The sequence below is a fragment of the Orbicella faveolata genome, unplaced genomic scaffold (genome assembly GCF_042242905.1).
Source record: "Orbicella faveolata isolate gen_17 unplaced genomic scaffold, um_ofav_v1 contig_47, whole genome shotgun sequence".
Lineage (NCBI taxonomy): Eukaryota > Metazoa > Cnidaria > Anthozoa > Scleractinia > Merulinidae > Orbicella > Orbicella faveolata.
Genome location: NW_028301577.1, coordinates 22,693,121 through 22,717,401, shown reverse-complemented (window position 1 = coordinate 22,717,401; position 24,281 = coordinate 22,693,121). Strand labels below are relative to the sequence as shown.

The following is a 24,281-nucleotide window of genomic DNA, read 5'->3' as shown; positions in this document are numbered from 1 at the left end:
GGCTTTCCGGGTACGAAAACATTTCGGAACCTTTGAGAAACGGGTCCCAGGTTCTTTACCGTATTTTTGACATTTGTGCATTTTGTGTACCCTTTTGCCTTTACCAAAATGAAGTGACTTGTTCTCTCAAAATCCCGTCAAACATGGCAAAAATTATGTTTGCTCAGAAGCTGTGTTCCACATGTGTCCAAAGACTTAAAAATACGTGAAATTGAATCTGTAATGTGAAAACTGGCCATATATGAAATATAAAGTAAACCAGAAATCACTAGATTTCGAAGAAGGATCTACAAAGTTTATTTTTCAACCAGGGTGAGATAAATTTTCTGAAAGGTTTGCTTTCTTTAACGCTTTCTATTAAGCAATTGGATTATGAGCTCGAGATTTCTATCGAGTCAGCTATCACGCATAGAAATCGAGAGCGAATAATCTCATTGTTTTAGGTTAAATCTACCAGTCATTCAAACCTTTATCTAAATCCCCTTCGCAGACCCTTCGAAAACGCCACGAAGCGACCGTCATTTTGTTAACAAGCGCACACTGCTACGCTATTCACTGTCTGTCACAGAATAGACAGTGAGTAGCGTAGCCAATGAGAGAACGGCATTCGTAATAGAACGCTAGTAGATTTATACTAAATTGGAATAGAAAAGGAAGCTTTCACATCGATCTCCTCGGGATTGTTATCCACACCCCGTTTTATTATTCCTGTGAAAAGTTTGTGCATTAGCTAGTATTCTCAAGTATGCAAGCAGCTTTTCTTTCTTTCTCCTTCGGCACCTGCCTTACTATGTTATCCTCGATCATCCGATTGACACTTCGCTCGGGAGATCCTTCAGGTTTTAGCAGCTGTTAAAAGTGCAATAATTCAGTTCTACTGACAAAAGAACTATTTGAGATATTCAGATACCCAGATGCTTCAGATATTAAGATAACAGTTCAACACTGAAGGGAGTTCATTCAGCCCTGTTTAAAAAGCAGTTCTCTCTTCCACCATATGCAAACAAGTCCACGAACACTTGTGAAATTGTTCGCTGATTGCGGGCTTAAAACAAGTTTTGATTCTGCGTTCTCACTTCATTCGTTGCTAAAGCATCTTGATTAAAACTGGAATAATGGACGATTCATTACGATAGCGGCGTTCATAGAAAAAAGTTGCCTCACTTTAAAAAAAGCCTTCATAAGTATTATTGAATTTATTCTACGGTAGAGATAAAACTATGAAACAAAACAAAAATGCAAATACAGACAGTGACAAATTGAAACATGAAATCAAAAACGGGAAAATGCCAGGTGAAAAGTTTAAACTTGACAAGACAAGTAAATAATGAGAAGCCAGTTTCAACTGAGCAGGCAGGAGAGAGAGTCGCTCACGGAATTCAAAAGAACAGTGTATCAACTAAAAGGGAGAAGCAATGAATGAAAGCCTTCCAAGCCAAAGGATGTTACCGCCTGGATGCACAGTCTACATTACACTGGGAGGACCGCCGCCATCTTCTGTCTTTCTTATTTTCCTCGCAGTAATCAGCATCGTCACATTTCCTTTCACTGCTGCCTTAAACACGTTGGTTATAGTGGCTGTGAAGACAAAATCCCGAATGAGAGCCATCAAGTCTAACATACTACTCGCGTGTTTGGCCACCACCGATTTGATGGTGGGTGTGATTGTTCAACCCATGTTCATAGCGTCTGTGATAATTATCGTACAAGGGAAGATCACGACTAAATCGTGTGTATTTCAAAAGATCACACAACATTTCACGAGTGTTCTGCGAGATACGTCCCTTATCCACCTTGCCTTAATATGTGGGGAAAGATATCTACTCATGAAGCGCACTTTCTCGTACAATACCGCACTAGTCACGGAGGCTCGTTTGCTAACTTGTTCTGCGCTGGCCTGGTTATGTTCGCTTATTCTGCACATTCCTCTTATTATTGACAGGAATGTATTTTTTCTCATCACTAATGTATTTACTGGCCTGTATATTGCCTTTATCATTTTCTGCCAAATCACGGTCTACCGTGAAGTTCGACGACACGAAAAGCAACTTTCAACTCAGCAAGTTACGGAAGAGGCAAGGCAGAAAATTCTGAAAGACAAAAAGGCTTTTAAGCTAACAGCTATCATGGTTTCATTGCTTTTCATCTGTTATATACCTGTGTGCGTCTTTAGAGTTATTCTTATAAACGTTCGCAGTATCATGTCGATACAAACAGCGTATGCATGTATCTATTCAGCCGTGTGGCTGGTAATACTAAACTCGTTTCTAAATCCAATTGTTTACTCGGTAAGAATGAGACAGTTTCGCGTAGCGTTTGTTGAGTTAACTTGTAGAACTACAAACATTGCTGAAGCGGAAGAAATTGAGATGCGAATGCGAGTGTTCGGATCAAACAACGCTGTGGGACAAGCACGACAAAGACAAGAAAGAGCTCAGCAAAACACGGAGCAAGGAAATGTGAACAATTGCAATAATGATAACACTGAAATGCTGGCTCAACACAAAATATTATCGAACAACTGAACCGCAACGTGATAATAAAACCTGTATAGCGTTTTAGCGGATGTAATAAGTAAGTATTTCAGTAGAGTTGTGGAACATTTAACATCTTTACAGAAGCAATTGCCGTTGTAGGCATGTTTCACTGGAGATTCACTTATTGTCTTTGGGAAAAAGAAAAACTTAGATCTGCTTTTGTTTGCCTGAACGTTTTGAAGAACTCGGAAAGAATTCGAAGGGAAACTTGTAAAAGCTGTGGAAACATTCCCTACAATTTGTGTTAGCACAGCATTTTTTATTCTCCCAACTGCTCAGTTCCGCTCGTGTTTCTATGACCGGACATAAATACATAAAATCTTCCGTATTTGGTAAACGATCACAGCTTGTTTCTAAATTTCAATAGTTTAATGATGAGAAAAAAGGTGAATAGGGCAATTTTGATATACTAAAATTCTAACTTGAGCAGATTAATTATTTGCCGAGGCCGAAGGCTGTAGGAAATAATTGATCTGCGAGGCACTGACAAATCGCGATATTTTGCGATAACAATATTTTGTGACTTCAATAACTGTGTTATCATTCCATCACGAAGTTTGTTTCCGCCATATTTAAATCACTCTCTGACAACTCAGTGAAGCGATCTGCCATTTTTTTTTCAGACAAGAGTGTGGTTACAATTACGCATGAGCAGAATATCATATGCAGCAAAACACATTTAGACGCCATTACGCATGAGCAGACTATTATTTGTAGGCAGTTATATGCAGGTCACGTGGTTGGTTCTCGGCCACAGAAAAGAAAGAAAAAAGTACATCGCATGATAAAATAAATTATTTATTCATCTCTCAACCTCGATTTGATTTATAAGTGTTTTATTCCCCCAAGCCTCGGTGCCAAGGTAGCATTTTATGGTATTTTGTAAAATTTTGGAGTGAGAGAAGATTGCAATCCGCGAGCGGTCGGAGCCCGAAGGAGCTGTGCCTTCCCATGACTCCCTTTGCGTCCTGACCACTCTCCAATCCAATCGTCCCTCGCCAAAACACTGTCTGGGTACGAGTCATATTCTATATGACGTAAGCGTTGCATCTAAGTACTATTGTAAAGTGTAAATAGAGTGAAACGCGTCCATGTACTTGTTTCAGTGAATATGCTTTACTGAACATGGCGAGCGAGTGCTTTACAAATCTTTAGTAAGTAATATTTATTTGAACACGAGACATCAGTGAGCCGAAAGCGAAGGCTCGTTACAAAAATGTACGTGTATCTATTATACTAATAAATATATACATTCCTAAGATATATACAAAGAAACTGCTACAAAAAATAACTATCTAAGCTTTTTACAACTAAATAACCAACTAGTACAGAGATTGCAGCAACACTCAACCTGGCCAAGCTTAAGTTTTTTGAGCTTGCAATTGCAACGAAATTCTTGAGATCGGGTGCCTCCCTGACACGAGAATGTAGATTGTCCCAGAGTCGGTATGCAATATAAGAAAAAGATTTGTGCCTGAATTTAGTATTTGGGGTTGGTTGATTCAGTCTGCTATCATTTCCACGAAGATTGTCGGCACAGTTTTTCAAACTGAACGTGTTACTTATATAATTAGGATAACCTTTGAACATTGGTACGAGAGCTTGGACTAAGCGCCTACGCTTAATGGTATCTAAGTTTTACTGCGACAAGATCTTCTCGTAGCTAAATAACGGACTCAGGTAAATTAAAAATAGTTCTGGGTGCATTCTATCTTTTCTAACAGGGCCTGACTAATTCCAGTTAGGAGAGGACTGCAATAGTCAAAATGGGAGAGAACATACGCTTTATGAAGCTTAAGCGCAGTACTGTCATTGTCAATAAAATGCCTAATTCTGCGCAGGGCGGCTATCTTTGCAAAGATTTCACTAAGAACATAATGAATGTGTGGGGAGAAAGTAAGCTTGTAATCAATCGTAACTCCCAGCAACTTAACGGAGCAACTTATTTTCGTGCCGTAAGGAAAGGGCGGTTTTTACGCTCTTGCTACGTAATTTCAAAATCGCGAAAGAACAGATTTAAAAGAAAAAAATAAATAGTCGACGACGCTTTAAAGGAACTACGTCACGGTTTGCGCATATTGAAAAGTTAAGCCTCGATTTTTTCAAATTCGTCGTTTGTAATCCGTGTTAATCGTCTCCATCCTTAGCCATCCTTGTTCCTTTATGGTTTATCATAATCTCTTTGGTGTTTTTCTATCTTATTAAACTGTTATTTTAAGGTTTCCTACCATTTAAAGGTAATTTTGTATATGGCCAAAATAACTCAAAATACTGTGACTGAGCTCCTTTAACATTTGGAGAATTTACAAGAGAATGGCCATTCTTAAATAAATGATTCGCTCGCAGCTTCATTTCTAAGGTTAGGCTTACCGTCCACACTAATCCGTCACGAAAACAGAGCTTTTCGAAAACGCTCTTCAAACAGGAGGAATTTGAAAACGCCGGCTTTGCGCTTTAGGTCGTTTTCGTGTGGACGGAAAACAATTTGAAAACGGAGCTTTTCGAAAACGATGGCGTCACGATAATTCCGTGTGATTTCTCTGACCGAGTTATCCTCAAACACAAATCCAAATGACCGGTGATTGCTGCGTTTTTGAATTCCTCCGGTGTAGTGAGGACGGAAAACATTTGATGCGTTTTCAGAGTGAAACCTCCCTTTTTATATACCTCCGGCCTAGTGTGGACCGGGCCTAACTCTGAATCGTCTTACTCGTCTTCAGCGGGTAAATACCGCCACTAGGTTTCGGACGTAATATATATGCGCTTATCAAATGAAGAAAAAACTATGAATACTAATACTAAATAACAACGGCGTGAAATTGATCATGAGTAAAAACAAAACGGAAAAATGTAGAATAGTAACTATTGTATCGCTAAAAAAAGAGCAAATGACTGGAAGTACTTTTATCGGTGTGATTCATTGTAAAAGAAAGTCGGTCGTGGCGAGTTTTTCAGAAGCCATACACTTATTTGCTGTCCGCAAATACCAACAGAAAACAAACTCATCCTGAACACACATCTGAAATTACTCTTTGTAATCACGAGCGCATATTTATTTATTTGACGATTCTTTTCATTATAAATCATTTAAACCCTTTACAAATTTTGACAAGATTAATAAAGTAACGTCTCCATATTGTAGGTTGCTAAGCAAACGACATCTTATATGTATCTTCTCTACTCAAGCCAAAATAAAAAATTCAAATTAATTCCGCTAAACAATAAAATTAAAGTAATTAACTAGTCATTTGACAATCAAACCGGATCAATTTTCGGGTGAAAAATATATAAGTTTCAAAAAAGGAAAACATCACTTCAGAACTGCGTTGAGTCATTGCGAAAGGTTTAATCGAAAAATTAAAAATTTTATTCCAGTTTTCATTTTATTTTTATAAAGTGAATAGGAGGTGCTATGTCCATTTTCGTCTCTGGAGCAATTTTGATCGTACTTCTGCACACTGGAAGCAGCGAGTTCATCCAACGATCAGCTCTTTTTGACACCAAGGAAAATCTCAAGGTAGAGATTGGTGCTATGATCAAACGACAAACGACCCGTAGTTTGGCATCATGTACGCAAGAGTGCTTATCGGAGCCGCTGTGTACGTCTTTTAACTACGATGGCAAAACAAGTCAAGGAGTCTGTGAACTGTATGGAGAGGGGAATGAAATGAAACTGACCCAAGAGCCGGGCTGGCTATGTGGGCATCTCCTCGAACGAAAGAAAATCGTCAAACGTAAGTCAATAAAGTAAAGTTCATACGTTCACCCCCAATTTCGAGATGCTAAAGGTAAATTCTCCTAACTGGTTGTCACTTATTTCTTTTATGTAAGTTTTGAGAATCTAGTAGTACACCAAGTCGTCAAACAAGTAAGCATCTATGCTCTTAGTAAGCCATTTTCGTATTGTTGTTATCTGTCTCCTTGAATGGGTTGATAAGGTAATTTTGTCTCCATTAGAGAGATAGGACGACCATTTTCACGTCACATTGATATAAAATAATACACGGTGCAAGGAAAGAAGAAATTGTTCTTCGCACGTTTAACTCGATATCTCATGATTGAATGAGAATTCTCATATCTCCAAGAAGCCGTGTGTACTGGGCAAAAAGATTTCGGTGATTTTCGAAGATTTCCGAGAATTTTTAAAAGATTTTTGAAAATTGCCCGAAGTTTGTCCGAGAGTTGAACGTTTCCGATATTTTTTCAATAAATATTCCAGAAAATTACCGAAGATTTTCTGAGGGTGCCGTCGATTTTCGAACAAGATCCTAAGTTGTTTCTCATATATACCAATAATCGTGACGTCATGGTTATCGAAACATTTACACGCAAATGTGGCATTTATGATTTTTCCTATTGGCTAAAATACTTACAAAAAAACTACACTTTATACAATAAAATGTTTCGTTTTTCATCACCAGCTCCTGCTGAATGCAAAACCTGGCCAACCAGAGATGGCAGATGTTGTGTCTTTCCATTCCTTTACCAAGGAAGACGTCGCGACTCGTGTGTTTTTGATGGTCAGCTATGGTGTGCCATTACTGAAAACTATGATATTGACAAGATGGGCGGTTTTTGTGCAGGTGAGATATGCTTTAGGGTGATATTGTGAGGGGGCGGGGGGCGGGGGCGGTGCGTAACAGTCGTAAAGTTCTGTGTCACGCTGCTGTACGCACGTAATCTCAGTCGTACCATAACCTTCATTACTGTTAGTCAGTGTTAATAGGAAGGAGGCTCCCGCTCTCATGCTCTAACTGTTATTCACGGGACAGTACTACCGCTGGCCTCATCGATTTGGTTTGTGTGCGCAACTGTCCTTTATGTCAAGTGGTTTATCAATACAAGTTTTTTTGAATTAATTATCTTAATTTGTATACCAATTTAAAACATGGTACAACATTACAAAAAATAGTTACAAAATAAAATAGAAAAGAAACAGATGGTGCTGGTTACAATCTAAATTATAAACTATTGCAATTCGCTATGATAGAAATAATAATAATGATAATGATAATGATAATAATTATTATTATATAAGGAAAGAATTACCTGAAGAAAAGCGCTTAACTGAACTCATTCTATTTTCTGCTGAAACTGATTTTTTAGTTTTAACTACCATTTGTTGAAGAATATCTAATTTGTTCTTTAATAAAGGAAAGCATCAAAAGGAAAAATTTAAGCATTATGATAGGATTAAACATTTCTTAACTGATGATTTGCTATTCATCCCCAGATTTCAACTTTACATTTACAACTCTCGGTGGCCAGGGTCCAACAGGGCCAACAAACACGTCCGGGTACCAAGGAACCACTCTACAGGGAAAGGTTACTTTAGACAACGGAATCCAAATATGGCAAGTACCTCTGAACGGATCTTACGTCGTGGAGGCCTGGGGAGCATCGGGTGCTCAAGGCCGAGGAAAAAATGAAGATTCAGTAGTTATAAGACCGGGCGGCAAGGGCGCTTACATGAAGGGAACTTTCAACCTCACTCGCGGAACATTGCTGAAGATACTCGTGGGACAGGCAGGTAGCCATGGGACAGTTGGCATGCCGCCGTTACCTGGGGGAGGTGGAGGGGGAACGTTTATCATTTCCTCATCTAGCGCTACTTTGATTGTTGCTGGGGGAGGGGGTGGAGGCGGTGCACAGCCAGGAAATAACCATGATGGGGATCCGGGACAGACCGTCGAAGAGGGATCTCAGTCCGGCGGGTCCAATGGGAACGGGGGAACGATCCTCGTGAATGGTTCCCCCTCAAAATCATTTGAAGGCGGGGCGGGAGGTGGCTTAATCGGGGACGGTGAATCTGCTGTACTTGCCAAGGGGGGAAAGAGTTTTGAAAACGGAGGGGAAGGGGGAGATTCGATGAACGGAGGAAAGGGTGGATATGGGGGAGGTGGCGGAGGAGTTCATTTCCCTGGTGCCGGGGGTGGGTATTCTGGAGGGGGCGTTATGAAAAATAGCGGCAAAACCATTGCCGGAGGGGGAGGCTCTTTCAACAATGGAGGGAACCCCGTCAAGAAAGAGGGAGTGAAAGAAGGCGATGGAAAAGTGATTATCACACTTGAAGATTCCGAGCTACAGTAAAATCAAGTTATCATTTACTTAGTAAACATTCCACACCGTTTCTTTTAGCATAATCCTTTGGTTGTCTACTGGCAAACTCGCTAGTTGATTGGCTAGGAAGGTGCCTCTAACGATAATAAGTATAAATCTACTAGCGGTCTATCACGAATATTAATGCCGGTCTCCTGATTGGCTCCGCTACTCACTATCTATTCTATTCTAGATAGTGAGTAGCCTGGCTGTGTGCGGTTGTTTAACAAAATGGCGGCCGTGTCTGTGAAGTGTCTGTGAAGAGGATTTAGACAAGGTTTTGAATGATTAGTAGATTTATGCTAAAACAAACCGATTATTCACTCTCGATTTCTATGCGTGGTAGAAATCTCGAGCTCATTATCTAATTGTTAAGGGGGAATTCTACCTAAACTTCTGTAAAAATGGGAAATTTTTGTTGTAACTGGATTTTGAATCTTACGGTATTAAAGTTTTATTTCGAGAAGCATTTCTCCCTGTAAGGTCAAAGCTCGTTTTCTCAAAACGAGTTATTTTTGCCTTTGAGAAAAGATATCTCAAGAAGGATTTCAGCTTTTGACCACAGATTTTCAAGATTGCTAGTTTTCACTGGGTTAATTGATATGAATGAGGGAATTTGTCGTAGAACGTTTAGGATAGAAGTTATCAAAATAAATGTTTCACAATTTAGATTATGCAACTTTAGATAGTGGTCAGAGCTCCGCATTTTCAAATCTTACAAAATCCCTCATTCATGTCAGCGTCATCAGCTGGTCATTTGTTTACTTTACAACACAAGTAGAAGACACTTATTTCTTTAAATTGCACATAAAATCTTTTCTGAAAAGCATAGGGTCATGCGCAGCATGTGATACTTTGAGAGCCCGGTGTCAAGTTACAATAATTGACACAGCATTGAAATATACATTTTTGCAATTTGCAAGCAACTAGCTTTTCAGTGATATGTAGTTTGTTAGGGTTCTGATGAAAATCAGGGTTGTGACAACTTTGCAAAAAGGGGCACATTTTTAGGTAGAGCCACGCCTTAAATTAACGGACCCTTAAAATAAGCGCGTAGTTTTTTCATGCATCATTACCGATGAATATCAATTGAAACAAAACTGTCAGCGAATCAGTTTTTAATTGATATTCTCTTTTAAAAGATTAGCCACTGAGTTATGCTGAAACACTTTGACTGTTTTCTCTCGGTTTCTATCGATGTAGATGGTAAGTTCGGCTTCGCCCCTCGTCAACCGTGAGCCGAATGAAACCCACGCAGTCCAAAATGTTAGAATTTATTACTTCTGCTACGGTGGGGTTAATGCTTATTGTTTACGCAGGAGAAATGATGTAAGTCATGCAGTTAATTATTAAAATTATTTTAAAAAGACGCAATACTTAACATTAGTTTCGAGCTTTCGATACTTATTCTGGACTTCATGAGGCTTAATGTTTTCGCGCTTTTTGCTTGTAATCTTATAAAGCAACCGGAAAGAGTAAGGAGATAGTTATACATATAGTTTGCCAATATGTGATTCTCATATAGCGATTAAAAGGCATTGTGGTCTGTTGGTTTCTAGTATACCGTTTCCTTGTCTAAATCTGGAGTCGTGTCACATCTTTCAGTTTGTCGAAGTTCCAGGAAAGCTTCCAATTTTTTTGTCCAATCAGAAATAACACGAGCATTCACGAAGTTACCACGTCAAATTTGACAAAGCGTTGCTTATGAAACCTGACACATTTACTAAATTTGGCATGATGAATCCAGTGGTGAAGTTTATTTTTTTTGTTTGAATGGAAAAATCGGTAAAAAAAGTCCATTACACAATAAACATAATATACGCCTAAGGCACAGTCCACACTCCCGGAGGGGGTACTCCCATATACCATACATGATCCTCGAATTAGCGCCCGGGCCGCTTATTTCAAATTTAGGAGAAGATGGGGGCGCTTATTCGAGGGGGAGAGGTGGGGAGGGGGGGGGGGGCCTTATTTAATTTTTCCCAAATCGTGGCATGACATGATCATTTTTTTTAATACATCATCTGCGCGTAAACAGCAACATAAGTTGTTTATTGACATAAAAAGCTGATCCTAAAGTTTAAATCGCGGCACCCTTTGTACTTAACGTGTTCAACGTGTTCACTCTACGTGTTCACAAACTGAAACAATGTACAAATCTCATACTACATGACGAAAACTATACATCCTTTGTTGTCTCATTACTCGTCCACAAAATGGGGGGGGGGGGGGGAGGGCGCTTATTCGAGGGGGCGCTTATTTCCAATTTCGGCCGATAGGAGAAGCGCTTATTCGAGGGGGGGGGGCGCTAATTCGGCGATTTAGGGTAAAAATGACAGGGCTGCTCCTCGTACCTTTCAGGGGTTAAAAACGCGGTTTTGGCAACTTTTAGGGTGTTAAGCCTCAAAATAGCGGTAGCTTTTCGGTACCTTTAAAAATGACAGGAGATAATTTGTTATGTAAGAAACCTCCGCAGGAAAAAAGATGGCGACTGGTACATTTACCCATAGTTCTTAGCGCACGAAAACCTTAATAACGTTCATAAAAGCGTACAGAAAAGTTATAAAATCCTCAAACCTAGGCTACTCAATGTCCTAACTACAGGGACAAACACTGTAAAAGTTTGGCTTTCTTTGTGCCTTGTAGGCTGTGTTAGGTTCGCAAGGCATTGTGGTAAAAGGTACAGGCGCCATCTTTTTTCTTACGGTGGATTGGTACCTTAGGGGGGAAAAAGCTTCAAGCCACGCCCACAAAACAGGATCTTGGCACCTTTTAGGAGTTTCAGGTTTCGCATGGTATATTGAACTTGACGTTTCGTACGCTACAACATATACATCTTCAGAAGTGACGGTCACAAAATATGACAAGATTTAAAAAGACTAGAACTAAAGCGAGGTATTGGTAACTAGCTAGACAACAATGAACAAAAGAAATTACATCCGGTGTGAATTAACAAAGAAAGAGTTTTTCACTACTGACGTTTTCATTTAGGGCGGGTTGAAGTTCCGTATTAAGCTTTTGCGTGACGCGGCATTTACATGACGGCCTAGAAAGCTGTCATGATGGTTAAAAAACTGACTTATTTCGGGGAATTTGGATGGGCACCAGCATGGCATCTCCATAGAAACCTCTATAGATTTGGGTAAAAAATTTCTCCGCATATCTTGCATAAGAAAAATTGCTGTGAGCAGAATCTTGGCGAGAGTTTATGCATATTTACCTTCTTTCATTTCCCAGATTCTGGACTTTATCTATTGAACGGTTTTGATTTTTATTTTGATCTATTTTGAATGGCGTGACACTGAAAACCAGCAATTGCAAGGAAATTGTTGCTCACCATGCATACATCTGAATGATTGACAGCTTGGCCAGTTTCCATGTTTTAAAGAGATCCAAGAAATCCTTTTTGGCTGTGGTCTCAGGTACTTGAAGCTCGTCGCTTGACATGTCTCTCCTGTTGATTCTTGCTACGTTTGTCAAGATTTCTCGGGCTTCTTCTTTGCGTCCGTTCACGAGTGATTCTAGAATAAAACTTCGAACAATATTCAGGTTAGTCTTCGCAGATATCCCTCTAAAGGAGCCGCGGGCTGTCAATAAATCCACCTCGTTCCCAGGCTGCCTTTCCTCTGCCTTACCAAGGAAGGCAGAGGGACGAGAGCCTGGGAACGAGGCTGCCAGTAAATGAGTAAAGAACGAACGAGTACTTTAGAAGTGACATTTTTTTTTAATTTGTTCACTGGTTATCTCGACCGCGTAGTGAAATAAAAAGGTACCAATCAGAGTCTCAGTCGATCATCGTCATCGGAATGGAATTTTCTGGTCCAGTCACAACCAAGCACTGTTCAAATCGATAGACTTCCACAAGTGCAATACACGTTTGTAGATTTGGGGGAGGGCAAAAACTAGCATCTTCAAAATGCCCGGTAAGCATAGTTTTTTATACCGAGACCAAAAACGCGAAGGCGCAACATCGCTAAAAAAGCGAGAACACGCGAGAGAAAAGAAAATTGACATGGGTGAGAATCTGTACCCAGCCACTGTCCAAATCTATAGAATTCCACCAGAAAAAAATACACGTGTAAATTTAAAAGAGGGCAAGAACTAGCATCTTTAAAAAGCCCAGTAAGCATAGTTTGGGATCCCGACACCAAAACCGCGAGTGTGGCGCATCGCTAAATGCGCGAGAACACGCGAAAGAAAGAAAAAATTGATATGGGCAGGAATCTCCAACTTAAGCACTGTCTAAATCGATAGAATTCCACTAGTGAAATACGCGTTAGTAGATTTGGGAAAGGGCCAAAACTACCTTCTTCAAAAAGTCAGGGAAGCATAGTTTGGCATCCCCACATCTAAAATGCGAGTGTGCCGCATCGCTTAACGCGCGAGAACACGCGAGAGAATAGAAAATTGACATGGGCGAGAGTCTTCAACCCAAGCACTGTCCAAATCGATAGACTTCCACAAGTGAAATACACGTGTGTAGATTTGGGGAAGGGCCAAAACTAGCATCTATTAAAAACCATCCTTTAAGATCCTGACCGAAAGCGCGAGTGTGGCACATCGCTTAACTTGCGAGAACAATCGAGATGAAGGAAATATAACATGGGCAAGAATCTCCAACCCACGCACTGTCCAATTCAATAAATTTCCACAAGTTCACTACAGGTGTGTAGATTTAAGGGAGGGCCAAAACTAGCATATTTCAAAATCCCATTTAGCATACTTTAAGTGAAAACATGAAAAAACGCGAGATGAAAAAAATACGACATAGGCAAGAATCTTCAACATACGGACTTTCTACATTGCTAGACTTCCTGATTGAAATACACGTGTGTAGATTTCAGGCAGGGCCAAAACTAGCATCTTTAAAAAAAGTCAATAAGCTTAGCTTGGGATCTCCACACATAAAACGTGAGTGTACCGCATCGTTAAACGCGCGAAAACACGCAAGAAAAAAGAATATTGACAAGGGCGAGAATCTCCAACCCAAGCACTGTCCAATTCGACAGACTTCTATAAGTTAAATACACGTGTGTAGATTTGGGGGAGAGCCAAACCTAGCATCTTCAAAAAGTCCAGTAAGCAACGTTTGGGATCTCGACACTAAAACCGCGATTGTGCCGCATCGCTAAACGCGTGAGAACACTCGAGAGAAAAGTAAATTGACGTGTGGGAGAATCTCTACCCAAGCACTGTCCAAATCGATAGACTTCCACAAGTGAAATACACGTGTGTAGATTTGGAGGAGGGCCAGAACTAGCATCTTTAAAAAGCCAAGTAAACATAGTATGGGATCCTGACACCAAAACTGCGAGTGTGCCGCATCGCTATACACGCATGAACACGCGAAAGAAAAGAAAATTAACATAAGCGAGAATACTCAACCCAAGCACTCTCCAAGTCGATAGACTTCCACAAGTGAAATGTAACGATTTGAGGGAGGGCAAAACTAGCATCTTTGAAAGGCCCAATAAGGATAGTTTTGGATCCTGACACCAAAAACTCGAGTGTGCGGCATCGCTAAACGTGTAAGAACACGCGTGAGAAAAGAAAATTGACATTGGCGAGAATCTCCAACCCAAGCACTGTCCAAATCTATAGCCTCCCACGAGTGAAACAAAGGTATGTAGATTTGGGGAAGGGCCAAAACTAGCATTTTTAAAACGTCAGGTAAGCATAGTTTGGGATTTTCGATTAAAAATGCAAGTGTGCCGCCTCGCTAAACGCGCGAAAACACGCGGGAGAAAAAAATTGACATGGGCGACAATCTCCAAACCAAGTACTGTCAAACTCGATAGACTTTCAGAAGTCAAATACACGAGTGTAACTTTGAGAAAGGGCCAAATCTGGCATCCTTAACAAGCCCAATAAGGATAGTTTCGCATCCCGACACCTTAAACGCGAGTGTGCCGCATCGCCAAACGCGCAAAAACACGCGAGAGAAAAGAAAATATTCATGGACAAGAATCTCCAACCCAAGCACTGTCCAAGTCGATAGACTTCCACAAGTGAAATACACTTGTGTACATTTGAAAAGGGCCAAATCTAGCATCTATTAAAAACCCATTAAGCATAGTTTATGATCCTGGCACCAAATACGCGAGTGTGGCACATCGCTAAACACAGGAAAACAAGCGAGATAAAAGAAAAATTACATGGGTTAGAATCTCCAACCTGCAGACTTTCTAATTCGCTAGACTTCCTGAATAAACTACACGGCTGTACATTTGGGTAAGGGCCAAAACTAGAAGGTTTAAAAAACCCAGTAAGCATAGTTTGGGATCCCGACATCAAAAACGCAAAGGTGCCGAATCGCTAAGCGTGCAAAATCACGCGAGGGAAAACAAATTGACATGGGCGAGAATCTCCCATCCAAGCATCGTCCAAAGCGACAGACTTCCACAAGTGAAATACACGAGTGTAGATTTGGGGGAGGGCCATAACTAGCATCTTTGAAAAGTCCAGTAACAATAGTTCGGGATCCCAACACGAAAACCGCGAGTGTACCGCACCGCTAATCTCTAACCCAAGCATTCTTCAAAGCGACAGACTTCCGTAAGTGAAATACACGTGCGTAGATTTGAGGGAGAGCAAAGTGTAGTTTCTTTAAAAAGTCCAGTAAGCATAGTTTGAGATCCCGACACCAAAACCGCGAGTGTACCGCTTCTCTAAACGCCCGAGAATCTCTAACCCAAGCAATGTCCAGATCTATAGAGTTCCACGAGTGAAATACACGTATGTAGATTTGGGGGAGGGCAAAAACTAGCATCTTTCAAAAACCGATTAGGCATAGTTTAGGATCCTGACACCGAACACGCGAGTGCAGGAAAGCACGCAAGATAAAAGAAAAATGACATGGGGTGGATCTCCAAGCTACGGACCTTTTAATTCGCTGGACTTCCCGATTAAAATACACATGTGTAGATTAGAGGGAGGGTAAAAACTAGCAGCTTTACCACCGATGTAGAAAGCATCACAATCCCAGCATCTGGCTTTGTAGACAATCTTCGATTTCTGCGAGTGGTTGAAACGATCTTTGTAAGGAAAAAAAGACTTAATTCTGCTGTCTACCGTCTCATATCCAACGCGCGCTCATGGAATAATTGTTAATTCTTCCAGTTCCTTTCCCTCTTTCCTTTCCTTTTCTATGACCTACTTGTGGTTATTCTACTTCGACTTCGCCGTCAGCCATTGTTGTGCGCTCGCCGTTGCTGGGGAACATTTTTAACGAGCAGCACTGGAAACTAGTCAACATTATTTCCGGGAAACAGTTGCTTAGTTTAGCCAGGCCTTTATAAACTGTTTAAGAAATAATTTATAAACTGTTTAGAAATAATCGAGAGAAATACAAGAAAACCGTGACCATACAAAGAGTAACGTTTGGAGTAATTCTAAATCATCTTTTGCCGAGATTAAGCACCGAAAAATCACTTTTGTAAGATGAAGTTGAAATCACGTCGGAGCAGGCCTGTAGCTGTCCAAACACTGTTTGTAATTGGCTCACGAAACAATAACTAAATGATCCAAACAATGCCCCTATCTCTTGAAACAATAGAAGCTGCAGGTTACCAGAACCAATGAAAATACAGGTCTGGAAGAGGTGCTACATGCCGAGCTGATATTCTGGTAAGAAAAAGGCGTTATATGACAGATGCTAAGCTCTGGAGAGACTGTCAAGTTGTGCTTCAAATCCTAATAAACATTGATGTTACAATGCTTCATTAAATAACCTTTAAACAGTTTATTTTTAAGCATGCGGGGCTGGTGGTTGCCAGGAAAACAGCTGCTGAACCACAATCCGAATTTAGAACTCCTTTAACCCACATTCAGTTTTGCCACAAACTGAAGACGCAATGAAGATCTTTTACACCTTCATTGTGATTGCACGTAGAGTAGAATAGATAATCGGGGATTTTCAGTGAACTGAACCGTTTTCATACTAGAACTTATTAATGTTCCCGTTTAAAATTACATGTCAAGGTAGAGACAGAAGGTAAATTTTAAATGTAAGAACCGTGGGAATTGTTCAGTAACAGATGGTTCCTTTTCTTTATATGCCAATTCAATTAATTTCCTCTAAAGGTGCTGGTGGCCGTGAAGACTAACCGTGACCGAGAACAAGTTAAGCTAAAAACAATCCTTGGATTAACCTACCATCTTTGACTAATAAGGTAGCATAGATTCCAGTTATCTCTCTCAGATAATTCGAACAATGGCTGCTTTGAATTACTCGCTATCTTTATCTATGGGATTTGACCACTAGTGGGCTTTATCATATATGTGGAGTCCCTTTCCTGATAAATCGTAATTCCTTACTGTAACCTAAATGGAATATCAACGGGCCAGGGTAACCTACGACTCAGTTTTCTCTGAAATGGTTTAAAATGTTATTTTAGGCTATCTGGATTCCATTCTAGGGGAACTTGAGTGTTCGCGAATTTATTAGTTTTTTTTTTTTTGTCCATTTCTCGAAAACCCTAGATCTTATTGCCTTTCTCAAAATTATAGCTGCCTTTTTTCGTTAGCCAAAACGACATTTTCTCGACAATTTCTCGTATCACGAAAGTTCGGGGTGGCAATTCTCTTAAGAAAATCGTAAGGCCGTAAAAGGCCTTCCGAACAGACACAGTTTACCAAAACGATCCATTAGGTACTCCTGATATCAGCCCTCCAAAATTAGAAAATACAAGTGCAAAATTTTAACCGAATTATAATTATCTGTTTCTTTTTTCAGCTTTTCTCCTCTGAGAGAAAAGGAACTTAAAAAGCCATAGTTTGGCTACTAGATCCGGGCACGTTCGCATTTTTGCTACATTCTTTGAACTGGTGGTACAATTCTTCTGACGAATGAGCAAAACTCCTCAGCAAATTTTAGCAACAAGTGGGAAAATAAAAACAAAATAATAACGGAAAGGAAAATAGTGTTTAAAGCTTCGAGTTTTCTCAAACTTGCACCAATAAGTCGATAATCTCGGAATCTAAAGTGTTGGTGGATACTGCGCGTGGATGCGACAAAGATTAAGATTGAACGTGGCTATCACTCTCAAGAATCAGTTCGAAGACGAACTGATTTAAATGCCAGCTTGGAAATATCCAAATGAGGAACACAGGCAATAAATAGAAACATTAAAAAAAAAAAAAAAAAAAAAACCATCAGTTTTGGAATAATGTGGCTTTGGTCGGGCGATCGGTGCAAAATACCCCGGAAAATAGTGTTGACAGGCCTAAACGGACTCCCACGGTTCGTGACATTTGTATGATTTGTGCATGATTTGTTCTTATTTGAAATTCGGTCTCTCTACCTTTTTTGCTTTACACTTGTTTTTGAAGGGCATCTTATGCTGAATTTTATAAAGGGAGGACTTAAACTAGAATAAAGCCATTTAATGTGTTAAAGCATTTTTTTAGAGGTCACAGGCGTGCGTGTTTTCCGCTGTTATCTGTCGTTTTGTAGAATTTAACACTGTAATTTTTCCATGTCTTTTAGGTAGAGTTTGTTTTGGCTCATTTCTGTTGCAAGATTTGTTAAAAGTTTTGTAAATATTAGCTCTAGCTGGAGGAACAAAAATTAAAATATTCCGTGAACGTGTTGCTTACTTGCACCCTATATTATGACGCCAGGCCCGGTTCTTTGATTAAAACTGTTGAAAGCCATGCTAGCGGATATCTCTGACATTGATGGACAAACTGCGTGAATATATCCCGTGGGGGGGGGGGGGGGACTTCCATGTGAAGAGATCAGGGATGCTCGACGGAAAATCTGAATTAAACCCTAAAAAAGACCAGTCTGGGTGTGACTTTTTTTTTTTCCGAGCTGTATTGACCCCTAAAAGATACCATGCACTTTAAAACGTAAAGAGTAACCCTAAAACATACATTGACGGCCAAAAAGTGGCATTTCATCGAAACACCCTAAAGACGACCAAAATCTGTGATTTACACACTTAAGCGTAACGACGAGTATCCCCGACTTTTTCACATGGGATTCCCCCTTACCCCAGGCAATATGTAGACTTGTGAGACGTTATCCTGCCCTCAGCCCCGGGATTGGGACATTGTTTTTTTTTTCACTTCCTTACCATGAATCAACTATCATGAATAAGAGAGAACACAGGCATCTGACTGTAATGTGGTGTGTGATTCAGTTTCAGACATGGCCATCTTACACCTTCATCTCGCATTCGCACTTACCGTCATCTCGTTAGTATCAACACCTACGTCATGTAAGATTGTGGAGTCGCTTGTGTCCACACGAGAGAATTTTCTTTTAAAGGGCCACGTTATGCAACGGCAGCGAACATCCAATTCATTTTCGTGCGCACATCTTTGCTCGAGGAAGGAAGGATGCCGTTCTTACAATTTTAAGCGCTCCAAGAAGAAAGGACTCTGTGAACTGTCAAGTGAAACCGCTGGATACTTTGATGACGGTCTAACAAGGGAAGCAGGATGGCTGTACGGGCAGATTGTTCATATTAGAAAAGAGAATTCCACAGAAAGCAATAAGCCTGGTAAGAAATGCACAAGCTTAAAATACTGAGAACGGTCGGAGAAAACCTTCGCCGTTTTCGTCCATCCTCTTAGAGCTCGCACAGCAAGGGAACAAACTCGTGGCGAATTAGCCCTGTTCAAAACGAGCACCGGACTGGGTACGAATATTTAAAATCGATTTATTTGACACGTAATTTATATTCCAAGTCCCCCTAATGAGATATAATTTTCCGATCGTATAGGGACCGAAAACTGTCTTTTACGATCTGTACGGATCGTAAAGTTGTTGTTTCGAACCATACCAGTTTGTCTATGTTGGACTTGACTGTACGCTTTAGTTTTTCTAACTGCTGACTTGCTATTCATCCCCAGATTTCAACTTTACATTTACAACTCTCGGTGGCCAGGGTCCAAGAGGACCCACAGACATATCCGGGTACCAAGGGACCACTCTACAGGGAAAGGTTACTTTGGACAACGGAATCCAAATATGGCAAGTACCTCTGAATGGATCTTACGTCATAGAGACCTGGGGAGCATCGGGTGCTCAAGGCCGAGGAAAAAATGGAGATTCAGTAGTTATAAGACCGGACGGCAAGGGCGCTTACATGAAGGGAACTTTCAACCTCACTCGCGGAACATTGCTGAAGATACTCGTGGGACAGGCAGGCAGCCGTGGAACAGTTGGCGTGCCGCCGTTACCTGGGGGAGGTGGAGGGGGAACATTTATCACTTTCTCATCTAAGGCTGCTTTGATTGTTGCTGGGGGAGGGGGTGGAGGCGGTGCACAGCCAGGAAATAACCATGATGGGGATCCGGGACAGACCGTCGAAGAGGGATCTCAGTCCGGCGGGTCCAATGGGAACGGGGGAACGATCCTCGTGAATGGTTCCCCCTTAAAATCATTTGAAGGCGGAGCGGGAGGTGGCTTAATCGGGGACGGTGAATCTGCCATACTTGCCACGGGGGAAAGAGTTTTGAAAACGGAGGGGAAGGAGGAAATTCGTTGAACGGAGGAAAGGGTGGATATGGGGGAGGTGGCGGAGGAGTTCAGTTCCCTGGTGCCGGGGGTGGGTATTCTGGAGGGGGCGTTATGGAAAATAGCGGCAAAACCATTGCCGGAGGGGGAGGCTCTTTCAACAATGGAGGGAACCCCGTCAAGAAAGAGGGAGTGAAAGAAGGCGATGGAAAAGTGATTATCACACTTGAAGATTCCGAACAGCAGTAAAATGTACTTAGTAAGCATTCGTGTCACACTGTGACTTTGTAGCATAATCCAAATAAACAATTAAACTCGCAATCGTTTGGCTACGAAGGTGCCTCTGGATCGGTCGATCAATGATCCTAAAAATGCGCGAATGGTTTCCCCGCATTATTACAGAACAGAAAAATTGGCAATAAATCACTTTTTAAAGATATCTGTGGATATAACTAAAACAATCTGATTTCTCTCAGTTTCTAGCGACTTTAATAGTTGTTGATTGAAACTGAAATGTGTTAGGGTGTTTCGATAGTTTTTTCTGGACCACACAAAGCATTTCCAATCAGCTTTTTAACAGACGTCGATTTCCCTTAATGGGATCGATATGAAAATTACACTTGTAATATTGGAAATGAATTGAAGTTTGGTATAATGTATTTCTCAAGGTAATCGATGTTTCCATGAAAACGACAAACCAAAAAATTGAAAATCGGTAAAACATGAATTTTGCACGAACCAGATGTGATATGAAAAAGCAGATACCAGTGCCTTAAACTAGGGTGTATGGCAAGTAGAATATATACAAGAATAAAACATTTCTATATGTATGATCTCGAGTAAATCGCAAAAAACATTTCAAGTTATACTTTTTGTATCATAATAATAAATAAACTACAGTTGAACGCTATTTTGATGACATTGCTTTAAATAATACCAAAGTTATGTTATGTCTTGAAGCCATGAAAGTTGTGTTGGTTTTCTTTGTTGCGATCTCAAGAACGAGACGTTTTGTTAAGGTCACTCTCATTAGAATTTTCGGGTCATCTATGATTTTTAGTGCAAGTGCTACTAGCGTGATCAATAATTGAAGAGCCTAAAGGATACATAGGGAGGTGTTGCTTGCAAATAAACGATTATTGCATAGTGATTAAAATGTATTGTGATACGAAGTTGATTGGTGCTTGTTTTCCTAGTCCATATAAGTACGTACAGTCGGGGGAACATTCTAGGGAGTTGTACCAACCCTTATCCCCAAGTGTTTACATTTCTGTTTGTCCAATAAGAAATAACACGAGCACTCTCCAATTTCCCACGTGAAACTGTAACCTGTTCTCCTCAGCAACATCCCTGCTGAACACCAAGGTTCGTGCAGCCAAATTCTGATCGAAAGAAGCTGCAGCAGCTAGTTCACGTGAGTTGCTTTTGTATTTGTAGTGTGCTGGCCAAAATTCAGTTTGCAGTAAACCATTCTCAGCCAGAGTATATCCACTCCCCTCCTTTAAAGTCAGCCACAGAGGGGAGAGAAGGACGCGTGGTTCTTTGCGCAAGAACAAATAACATGCAAAGAATACTAGTGAAGGTATATTACGAGTTAAACACTACTTCGTGTGATTACTTACTCTGTTATTAACGTGTAAAATTTGAGAATCTTGTATACAAATGCCTCATGAATATTCGACCAGCGAATGAGGAAACAAATCTGTGACAACAATCACGAGAAATAACCAACTCATATATCAGGCAAGTTCCCTTGATCCTTGAACCGAGTTCTCTGAACTTCCAAGCTCTTGACCGGAGAGGTCTGGGACGGTTTTGCTACAAAATCGTACAGGTTATGCGCATCGTAAGGAAGAACTTGCACCCAGTCTCTTCTCTCCAACAGGTCAAAAAGCTCTTGTAACAGCAAGCTGCCTTTCAGCGTTACGAGCGAACCAATCAAAATCAATTTCTGCTTGGCACGTGTCACGGCCACGTTGACTCGGCGCCAGTCTCTCAGCAGATCACCCACGTTGGAATGATCGTTGCTTCGCACTAATGATACAATGATGCACGCTTTGTCTCGGCCCTGATATTTGTCCACCGTGTTAATTTCGATCTCACTCTGCTTGCCACTGTTGTCTCTGTGAAACACTTGCGTTATGAGCTTGAGTTGATGCCTGTACGGAGAAATTATACCTAGAGACGAAGGCTGAAGACCTCCTTTCAAAAGTGCGCAAGCTAGCTGGTGCACTAACACAGCCTCCGTCTCGTTAGATACTAAGTTTTCCGACCGCATCTCCGGAGCTGGGACGCCGTCCGTGTCTAGGAAAACCACTGGTCGACTAGGAACGACTGCATCTAGAAGCCAGTTATCTGGAAAGAAAAAGTTTTCGAGAGATTTTGAAAGTTGCTCTGCCGGTAATGGATGAGACTTTTGTTTTCTTTTTGTTGGGTCAGCCTTGCTAACTGGAATGGCGAGTTGAATACACGGAAATTTATTTCAAATAAAATGCAAATGTAAATTCGGCTCATTAGTTATATTGATGTGAATCGATCTTTATGCTGTATTCCTTAAAATGTTTGACCTTAAAATCGTTGACCGAAGGAATACAAAGAACAGCCAAAACATGGTTAAAAACCACTTCACATACCTGAAACATCACCGCCGGTATTTCCCCTCACACAACTGACCAATTCGTCCCAGTCAGGCAGCTCTAACACTGCACCTGCCACGCCTTGTGTACCGCACTTCAGCCTTTGCTCGTAGATGAGCGTGTTCGATAACTCCATAATATCCTGATTCATTCGATACTGGTGCTCTAGGCTGACCACCGCGTGAGGGTGGCGTTCAGAAAGACGCTTAAAAAGACTTATGTCCATCCCTCCCTCTCTGTTGACAGAAGAACAAAATGAGACTAAAATCCAGTTGTAAGAAATAACACTAGGGTTTTCGCGTTTACGGCAAACCGCAAACGACAGATTTAGGTTAGGCGTTTGGCGTTTGACGTTTAGGCCCTCTTCCGGTTTAGCTATAAAGACATGAAAGAACTATTTCACTTGAAGCGTCCGCCATATTGAACTTCCGGACAACAACATTGCTTGATTTTCAAATGGCAACAAAAAGACCTATTTTCACTCGTTCGCTAAAAATGCATCTAAACATTCACTAAAAAGACTGGTTTACAAAACTTTCTTATCGGTACGTGGCACAAACTAATATTCAGGAAAAAAAACTTCAGATAAATCACTTACGTGAAAACCTATTTCTCGGCTTTAAAAACCCGCGTTGAGAACTCCGAAAGTGGCCGAAGTGCTTGGTCACGTGACTTCTAGCGATTTACCGCTTGAGGTTTTCGCTGAAAACCGTGGTGCTAATTGTCACTAATGGTAACTCACCTAGCTTCAACACTCTGTACCAAAGGCGGCAACTGATAATGATCGCCCACTAAGATGAAGACACGAGCGTGTCGAAGAGGACCAATACACACAGGCTGGGTGATCTGAGAAGCCTCGTCCACTATACAGTAGTCGAATGTACGCTGAGAGAACAGGGCGTGCTTCACACCCAAACACGTGGTCGCCACTACAGACTACGAATAAAGGCAGTACACAGTTATTTCGCTTATGGACCGAAGGAAAAAATTGTAAGTACATTAAGCTTAATAATTTTCATTAACATTACCTTGGATTCATATAATTGCCTTAGTTCATTGACAGTCTTGATACCTGCTGCAGCCCTTTGAGCAGTATATGACTGTAGCTCGGGAAGAATTTTATGAACCTGGCCAAGGCGGAGGAAATCCACGTTTGCCTGAAGGTAAGACGGAGAGGAAATGGCTTAATACTCCAAATCCAGTAAAACCTGAGGCCCTGTCCACACTACGCCGGAGGAATTTGAAAACGGAGGTTTCACTCTGAAAACGCATCAAATGTTTTCCATCCACACTACGCCGGAGAAAATTTAAAAACGCAACAATCACCGGTCATTTTGGATTTGTGTTTGAGGAAAACTCGCGCAGGGAAATCACATGATTATCGTAACGCCAAAAATCCGTTTTCGTGTCGGATTAGTGTGGACGGAGGTCTAACTTTAAAAATAAAGCTGCGTTTTCAAATTTCTCCGGCGCAGTGTGGACGCTGCCTGAGTAAAAAGATGCTTCTTGGCGCAGCTACTTTTTCGCAGCGACCTAACTTCG

General features: G+C 40.9%; 2 protein-coding genes and 2 pseudogenes across 5 annotated transcripts in view; 3 read left to right on the top strand and 1 right to left on the bottom strand.

Moving 5' to 3' along the window:
• The first annotated feature begins 725 nt into the window (after positions 1-725).
• On the top strand, positions 726-2,836 carry LOC149097663 (adenosine receptor A2b-like; annotated as a pseudogene).
• Positions 2,837-3,464: 628 nt separating this feature from the next.
• On the top strand, positions 3,465-10,197 carry LOC149097662 (uncharacterized). Of its 3 annotated transcripts, XR_016204336.1 has the most exons (4): positions 3,465-6,271; positions 6,959-7,120; positions 7,771-9,119; positions 9,189-10,197. XR_016204336.1 is itself a non-coding variant. In XM_089280313.1 (3 exons), exons 1-3 carry the CDS (start codon positions 5,950-5,952, stop codon positions 8,625-8,627), a joined length of 1,341 nt encoding a protein of 446 aa, XP_089136439.1. In that variant the 5' UTR covers positions 3,465-5,949; the 3' UTR covers positions 8,628-10,197. The 3 variants fall into 3 exon arrangements, 2 of the variants coding, with proteins under 2 accessions (XP_089136439.1, XP_089136440.1); XM_089280313.1 differs by having other exon boundaries at positions 7,771-10,197; XM_089280314.1 differs by lacking the exon at positions 3,465-6,271 and having other exon boundaries at positions 6,311-7,120; positions 7,771-10,197.
• A 5,787-nt stretch (positions 10,198-15,984) lies between these two features.
• LOC110045502 (uncharacterized) lies at positions 15,985-21,013 on the top strand (annotated as a pseudogene). The gene is made up of 3 exons (XR_016204148.1): positions 15,985-16,807; positions 18,782-19,144; positions 19,497-21,013. The product of XR_016204148.1 is annotated as an uncharacterized LOC110045502 (transcript).
• LOC110045504 (DNA replication ATP-dependent helicase/nuclease DNA2-like) overlaps positions 20,570-24,281 on the bottom strand; it is a 26,534-nt gene continuing 22,822 nt past the window's right edge. Inside the window, exons 16-19 of the mRNA XM_089279482.1 lie at positions 23,768-23,896; positions 23,482-23,675; positions 22,737-22,975; positions 20,570-22,458 (exon numbers count right to left, since the gene is read on the bottom strand). Coding sequence (XP_089135608.1) covers positions 21,836-22,458; positions 22,737-22,975; positions 23,482-23,675; positions 23,768-23,896 — 1,185 coding nt within the window. The 3' untranslated portion in view covers positions 20,570-21,835. The remainder of the gene's footprint in view (positions 22,459-22,736; positions 22,976-23,481; positions 23,676-23,767; positions 23,897-24,281) is intronic.